Genomic DNA, 8,143 nt, shown 5'->3' with positions numbered 1-8,143 from the left:
AAAGTCAAAATATATTTGATTCAAATTTTAAGTAAAATATATCTTGATTTCTACTTGTATTTATAATGGGATGAAGTATCTTTAACTAATGTTCTTTAAGCATTGGAGTCCATGCAATTATTTAGTTAGTGTTCCTTTTATATGAAATCTACATTTATATATAACTTCATACATTGTGTGATTTGAGTTTATTGTATGAAACACTATATGGATCTTTGTTATGTGTTATTTTTAAGGTTCTAAAGTTTGGATCGGACCAACTAATTTCACTAATTGAAGTAAGAACCGTTCTGTGCTCTGATCCTAACATATTGATCCGTCACGAAAAAACCAATATGGAACCGGAAGAAAAAGTCTATAACCGGCAAAACCGAAAAAAATCGATGGTTTAATTCACTTTAGCTTGATTTCAATACATCGGGAAGATAACTATTCTTTTACTGAAAACTTCAATATAAAAAGTGACGGTTGCATTTCTAATTAAACAAATTAAATTAAATAAATGTGCAATCAAATACCATGGACAAAAAAATATCATCGCCAAATTTAAACTCAATATTATACTTGGCATACTTTAACCTAAAATCATTGTGAAATTTTTATGTGATGTTTTAATTAATCTGATATTTTTTGTTTAAAATTATTTTGAATAAAATATATAACATTTAAAAATATTAAATTGCAAAATTTAATTACGATTCATCAAGATTCAACCGCATTTGAATCATTGAACCGTAGCGATGGTTTTACCCGTTCATTAACCAATTCGATTTTCCAAACCATTGATTATGTCCAATAAGTAAAAAACAAAGTATAGCAACATGAAGTGATTCTTAGCATTAATAAGTACTCTTCTTATAAGACGATCTTCAAAAATTGATTGATATGGTATAAAATGAAATCATGAAGCTACAAACTCGACTTTGACAAATTAACTAATCCACTAAATGTATGAGTGGGTCGACAAGTTATCATTATGGTCATCGCCAAGAGGGAAAGTGAAGCAACAGATAGGAAAAGGGTTGAGATTACGAAGTAACTGAAAAGAAAAAGTTAATTAAAGAGAGAACACATAGAAAAAATAACATAAATAAATAAAATAAAACAAATAATGAAAAAACAACTAATAAGTTAAGATCCTAGTCCTCCATCTTAAAGCAAAGACAGAGAAAACGATGAGATAAAAAAGAAAAAGGTAAAAAAAAAAAAAAAAATCCCGTTGACGAGACCATAACCATCACAATCAAAAACATCTACATCATCAACATTGACGTACACCTAAATCTACATCATCCTTTGCCAATTGTTTTTAGTTTTTCTGTTACATTAATTAATGAACGTACGTATTATGTTTGTCATGATCGTTAAAAACATGAAAATGATTATTCATCTGGTGTAATCGTGAACGAGACTAGTGTTGAGTCTCCAAGAAAGGAAAGGAATGCCATTCTCTGAATCTCCATCGGAATCGTCCACAATACCAAACATTTGGCTCTGAGGGTGTGCGTACCATGAATTGTTCTGGTTGCTGTACACGTGTCCTGACTCCATTATGCTTCCGTTAGTCGCTGCTGACGTGGCAACGGCGGCGTTTGCTCTTCTCTCTTCCTTCTTATATCTTATCCCACATGCATTGCATAGCGACTGCAATTTCAATTCACATACAATAAGAATAAATAATAACAAAATCATACATGTATTTGAAGCACATTAGAAAAGATGTTTGAGTGTAGAATAATGTTGAGGTAAAGTTGTTAAGAAGTTTTTACCTTTGGGCCACGAGGACCATTCCTCCAAAGAGGTGTAGAAGTGGTATCACAGTTTGCACAACGACGAGCAAGAAGAGAATCATTGTTGGAGTTAGCAATATTGTTTCCTCTGTTAGACTTGGTTTGAGATTGGGAATTATGTTTGGAGTGGGAGGAAGAATTATTATTATTCCAGCAGAAATTGGAGAGGGAAGAACGACGGGTTCGTTTCTCTTGGTCTTCAGTTAAACGCGTGGAAGGAGTACCGAGAGAGAGAGTGCAATCAACAGAGGAGGAAGAAGAAGAAGAGGAAGAGGTATAGGAAGAGTAGTCGTCAAAATATTCGTAATCGTGTTGGTTATTATAAGGTTTGTTGGAGAAAAGCATAGAGTAATTGGAATTAAACATAGCGCATGTGCATGTTCCAATGATGTGAGTTTGGGAGCAAGTGCAACAACCTTGCATGATATGATATGGATTGGGTGAGTTGAGTTGAGTATAGAAAAGAGAGAGTATAGTATAGTGTTTTGTGAGTTGGGATAATATTTTGGTTTGAATTTATAGGAAGAGGGAGGAGAGGAAAGGATTCGTGAAGGGATTGATTGGGCAGTCAAAAGTGATGAGCACGTGACAGGGGGGAAGGAAGGAACAGTCTTCCAGGATCTGCCTTCTGCGATCACGAGGCTTTTTATTTTTTTATTTATCCATTTTCATTCATATCTCTCTGCCACTACCAAGCTAGTAGTATTCATTTACTAACATCACGCTGACTCATTTGCAAAATCATAAATCACCCAAATTCTAATTATTCATTTGTCAAATTAAATACACCACTCATTCTTTTTTCCATTTCTCTTCCCTTCCTAATTACCCACACTCTACTCACTGCGCTCTTGGTAATCTAATTTTTTCATTAATTGACAAACCCTTCATATTCCCAATCCATCCTTTCCTCTTTAGCCTTAAATAAATACAAGCTCACTTTAATATGTTTTCTTTTAATATATGTTCAGAAATTTCAAAAGTAAAAAAATAAATTATTGAAAAAATATCGTTTAAATTACAAGTTTTAAGATAAGATTTTTAAATTACATTATTTTTAAATTTAATTAATTATTGTATAAAATAAATATCAATTTTGGACTAAATAATATCTCTAAAATATTTTTTGTCAAAAAAATTTCTCTTATTTAATTTATTTTTTTAGTTTTTAAATTTTATTGACTCAATTTATTCGTTATGCAATGTAATTTAAACAACTAATATAAATTTGTATTTAAATTGCATAAATTAAATGTGATCAACAATAATGTGTCTAATTTGATCAATTTTAATTTAGGAATCACTTGATGACATCTTTAAATGACAAAATAACCTAGACAATATATGATATAGTTATCATATCATCATGTCTTCGTTAATTATTTGACGAACTAATAAAATATACTAATTTATTCTTAAATACTATTATATCACATCTCTTAAATTTATATATATATATATATATATATATATATATAATATGCTATGAGTTATGAACCAGCATAACAAAATAATAATAGTAAGGTACTCAATTATTTTTATAAAATAATTGAAAATATACGAGATTAAAATATAAATATTAATTAAAAATAAAATTTGATATTAAATTTAAAAATATTAATAATTAATTTTAAATAATATATAAGATTTTAAGACAACATTGGTTTTGTCATTTTTTATATTATTCTAATAAATTATTATCCCAAAATATGAATATTAATTTAAATTTTTGAAATAAATGTAATTTTTCAATTTGGGTAGTTTTTCTATTTACATATATATTGTATCATTATTTTGCTTGAGGAATCTACCATCCACCTCCACCATACCATACCTTCTATACCTAGAGAATATGAAAATACATTTTTTTCTATTTTTAATCATTTGGATGATTTTTGAAATGTAAGTAAGTTATTTATCTCCATCTTCAAAACTTTCGTTAATTTCATTAAATACGAAAGTTTTAAAATATAAATTTTCAATTTTTTAAAAAAATATTTGAAATTATTGTTGAATGTGAAAATTTTAAAATGTAAATTTTCTAAAATATGAATAAAGTTTGAAATTTTTATTAAATGTGAAAGTTTTAAAATATAATTTACTTATATACATATTAAAATTTTGAATTTATGTTAAACATGAAATTTTTGAATTATCATATGCTTATATACATGGATTTCCACGACAAAAACTCACGTTTCGACTACCATTCCAATTGGTAGCTTCTCAATTTCGTGATGAAATATACTTTGAGATGTGAGTTTAACTCTTCAAATTATTATTATGATAGAGTTGTGTGTTATTTGAACATATCAAAATCAACCCTATATCTTGATATCATATATTAATGAATGTGAAAGTGAGTCTTGAGAAAAGAGAAAAAGTAATATCAAAATAAAAAACCGTATATAAATATTGTGTTAATGTATAAAATTGTACTCAACAAATATTTCTCTTTATGATATCGAATTCTCTTAAAATATTTTATTATTTTTCTAATGTTTGTTAATATTATAGAATAATAGTATTAATTATCTATATTAAGTTGCATAAAAATTTGATGATATTGTAAATAAAACACTAAATTGATAATGAAGACATGAAATTTAAAATCTAGTAGATAGTTGTAGATCAAAGGAAATCCAGTGTTTGGATGTCTAAGAGCTTCCCATCATACCGTACCGAGGGAATCACGTGATATTCTAAAACAAACAAAAAAATGAGTGAATCGTCATGATAGTATCCTCATGCTCCAAATCTAAACACCATCACAATCTGAATGCTTTTTAGGACTATAGTTGATGACGGGGGCAACAGTATAAGCCGTAGTAGTAATAGAAGAAGAAATATGGATGACAAATATATGAAAAAAGCTAAAAAAGATAAAGGGGGTACCCTGCAATCATCAAAGCAACACTCTCTTGGTTTCTTACTTGGCTTGTTATGCGTCTAGTCCACTAGACAACAACACATTTCAATGGGTCAAAGATACAAACTATACCAAAAAGAAAAAGGCTAGTAAGTTCAAATAATTAAATTATAAAGCCAACCAAAACAACAATAGTAATTTAAAAATGTGCAAAGGGACCCCACATTCATCATAGCAAAGTCCAAACAATCTCCAATGGAATATGGACCTTATTCGACAAAAAGATTCAAAAAAACATTCATTCAGAGAGAGAGAGAGAGAATCAGATCGTCTAGAGATTGATGAACAATGGTTCGACAAACGGGAATTAAACACCGCTTTCCAAAAGATGCTCCCAATATTCGCTTTGTGAACTACGATTAGCCCAAGAAACAAGCAAGCTATAAGCGTTTTTCTGTCATTTACATTTTACACATTTTCTATATCCTCACGCAACCTTAGGTAACGTGGATCATTTTCTGCTACTGCTACACTCAAATTCATTTTCAAATTCATACATATTCCTCAAATTATTACTCACTATACACTTCTTTTTCTTTTTTACTAAATTACTCACTATACACTTAATAATTACAAAAAAATAACTAAATTAAAATTTTTACATTCAAAGATATTTGTCAAATTTATTTATGAACTTAAATAAAATAACTACTTTAAAAATTTAAATGATGTTTTTAATTAATAATATTTTTTTAGATGGTAATTTAATCCAACATGTTCTTCCATCTCAAAATAATTGTCACAATTATAAAAAATATTTATTCACAAATAATTGTCATTTTTAAATTATTATTTTTTACTTTATATTTATAACAATAAAAATAAATTAATAATTAATATAAGTAATTTAATAAAATCATCGTTTTATTTTATTCATTTTGGAATGAATAGAGTATATGTGTAATATCCTAAATCATATTTTATTAGTGTTATACTACTATATATATTTTCGATTTAATTGAAAATTTTAACCTTCACGACCAGATTGAGAACCGTAAACAAGAATAATATTTTCAATAAACCTTTCATTTTGCCTCTTAAAAAATTACCAATGGGTGTCCTGAATCACATTGTTTAAAAACTAAAACAATAAGTTTTATAAAAAACTGTATATTTATTATTTAATACATTACAAATTAAATATTTAATTAACAAAATTATAATAATTCTTTTATGTAAATTCTTAAACACTGCATACTCAACTCAAGACACTCGTCATTAAATACTACATTTAAAAATGTGGATATGCTAACAAGTATTTTAAAAATATGTGTTAAAAAATCTAAAATTATAAATTTTATATGAAAAATAATAAATTTTAAATATTCAAGAAATCAAAAAAATAACTGTAAACAAAATTAAAAACATAATTTTTAATACATTATTAACTCAGTATTTCCTTATTTTGGTGATCTAATATAGAAATAAAATATTAAAAACACATTTAGATTCAATTTTTTAAAATTTAAATTTTATTTCTTTCAATATAATTTTTATTTTATTTTTTGACAAATGTCTTTAAAATAGCTGAACACTTGTTAGCAATACATTTAGTTTATTAAAAAATGTTATAACAACACTGTTAGTATTCACCTGTAAAATATTTCTTCAATTTGATTAATTAATTAATCAAAAGAACATACTTCAAGATGAGTGTAGTTTTGCACGGTCTTAGATGTAATGCTCTTGCTAATCATGTTGTTACGTGGCTCGTTGGATTTTGTGGGACCTTTCTACCACAGTTTTTGGCTTTCCCGATGTCATGCTAAACAAATGACTTAGTAGTATATGAAAAATTAATAAATAATTTTTCGAATTAAGTATAACTAAAAATTATAATTTTTTAATTAAATAATTCAATTTATTAATTATGAAGAAAAATTTCTGAAATAAACTAACTTATTTATTGGAGTTATATAAACTAAATATGACAACGATTTTTTTAATATATATAATTTGTATTTATTATTACGTCTAATTCACTTTACATGAAATACTTTAAAAGCAAATATATATATGAATTTTGAATACAAAATAATATTTGATCAAAAAATTTAAACTAATATTTTATTCTACATTTACCATTATGTTAATAAATAAAATTAGATAACATTGAAAAAAATTCATTTTAAAATGAGAAATAATATGAGATAATATTCAAATATATAACACATGACATTATAATGATTGCCCAAATCGTAACTAGTGGACCAACGTATAATCTGAAGAAAATCCTAAAATTGATTTACTAATAATTGGTATTATTATAAATCATACCGTCCACCAATGTACCACGTTGGTATCGTGGAGGGATTAGCTTGCTTGCATGCATGCAAATGTATTTATTTTTTAATCGATTTCTAGAATAAAAAAGATCTAGAGCACGCAAATATTTTGGAGAAACCAGGTAGCAATATTGTATACTCCTAAAAAACTAAAGCAATAATTGTTATAATAAACTTCGGGAACACATAAATTTACATTCCTCAAAAGCAACAAGATACAACTGGAATGTCTGTCTTTATCTCACATTCTCACTTGGGGCTAGGGACATTTCTCTTTGTGGGTTCAAAGATTCAATGAGACTAAAGAGAAAGCTTTATGGCTAGGTCGATTGGGATTGGTCTAGTGATTTTGTTGTTGACGGGATCTAATTCTTAATTTGGTAGTGACCCCTAAGGTTTCAAATTAAGTTACTACCATATTGAAGATATTGGAAAAGGAATGTGATGGAAGAAAAGAAAGGGGATCGAAGAAAAATAAAGTTGTAGTACTAAAACGAGGGAGACCAACATAGTATTACTAAAGGGAATTATATATTTGTATTATATAGGATAAACCATTAATAAGACGTACGTACATCCAATTTTTTAAAAAGTTATTAGTTCTTTGTCAGCATTATAACATCTAATCGTACTGCACAATGTATGTAACCTCTAATTGTCTCCTCTATTGACCCTTTCTGGTCAAAGATGTTCTTAAACAACTGTGCATTTCTTAGTATTCCTCTTCTCGATGCAATTATTATAAAAAATAAATATGTTGGTAACACACATTTTCTTTAACCAATTAAATTATATAGAAACTTCTTCAAACTTTATCGTATATTTTTGTGGGATATATGTATATTTTAAATAAATTAAATATAGTGTTAAAAAATGTGTTGTTAACGCCTCTTATTAGGATTAAATTTTTGTGTGCGGTCGTTTTATGTATTACTATATGAACTTAATATATTAATAAATTAATAAATAATTATAATAAATAATACATTAATAAATAATAATAATAATAAAAAATAATAATAATTTATTACTTATCAAATTATACAATTTGTTAAAATTAGTTTGCTACTTATCAAATTGAACAATTTGCGATTAATTAATTTATTAATTATCAAATTGTACAATATATTAATTTTCTC

The 8,143-nt window shown here is 26.6% G+C and overlaps 1 protein-coding gene across 1 annotated transcript; it reads right to left on the bottom strand.

Moving 5' to 3' along the window:
• Window positions 1–1,073: 1,073 nt before the first annotated feature.
• Window positions 1,074–2,313, bottom strand: LOC101489351 (GATA transcription factor 18-like). The gene is made up of 2 exons (XM_004509208.4): window positions 1,770–2,313; window positions 1,074–1,644 (listed from the first exon to the last, which is right to left on the bottom strand). Exons 1-2 carry the CDS (start codon window positions 2,211–2,213, stop codon window positions 1,387–1,389), a joined length of 702 nt encoding a protein of 233 aa, XP_004509265.1. The 5' UTR covers window positions 2,214–2,313; the 3' UTR covers window positions 1,074–1,386.
• Between the last annotated feature and the right edge of the window lie 5,830 nt (window positions 2,314–8,143).

This window comes from Cicer arietinum, chromosome 7 (assembly GCF_000331145.2).
Source record: "Cicer arietinum cultivar CDC Frontier isolate Library 1 chromosome 7, Cicar.CDCFrontier_v2.0, whole genome shotgun sequence".
Classification (NCBI taxonomy): Eukaryota; Viridiplantae; Streptophyta; class Magnoliopsida; order Fabales; family Fabaceae; genus Cicer; species Cicer arietinum.
This window is presented reverse-complemented; position numbering and strand designations above follow the sequence as displayed.

Bases quoted from the DNA above. Each gene is read 5' to 3' on its own strand.
- LOC101489351 (XM_004509208.4), bottom strand. From the start codon at position 2,213: ATGCAAGGTTGTTGCACTTGCTCCCAAACTCACATCATTGGAACATGC. The intron at 1,645-1,769 runs GTAAAAACTTCT...TTGAAATTGCAG, and splicing joins ATGGTCCTCGTGGCCCAAAG to TCGCTATGCAATGCATGTGG.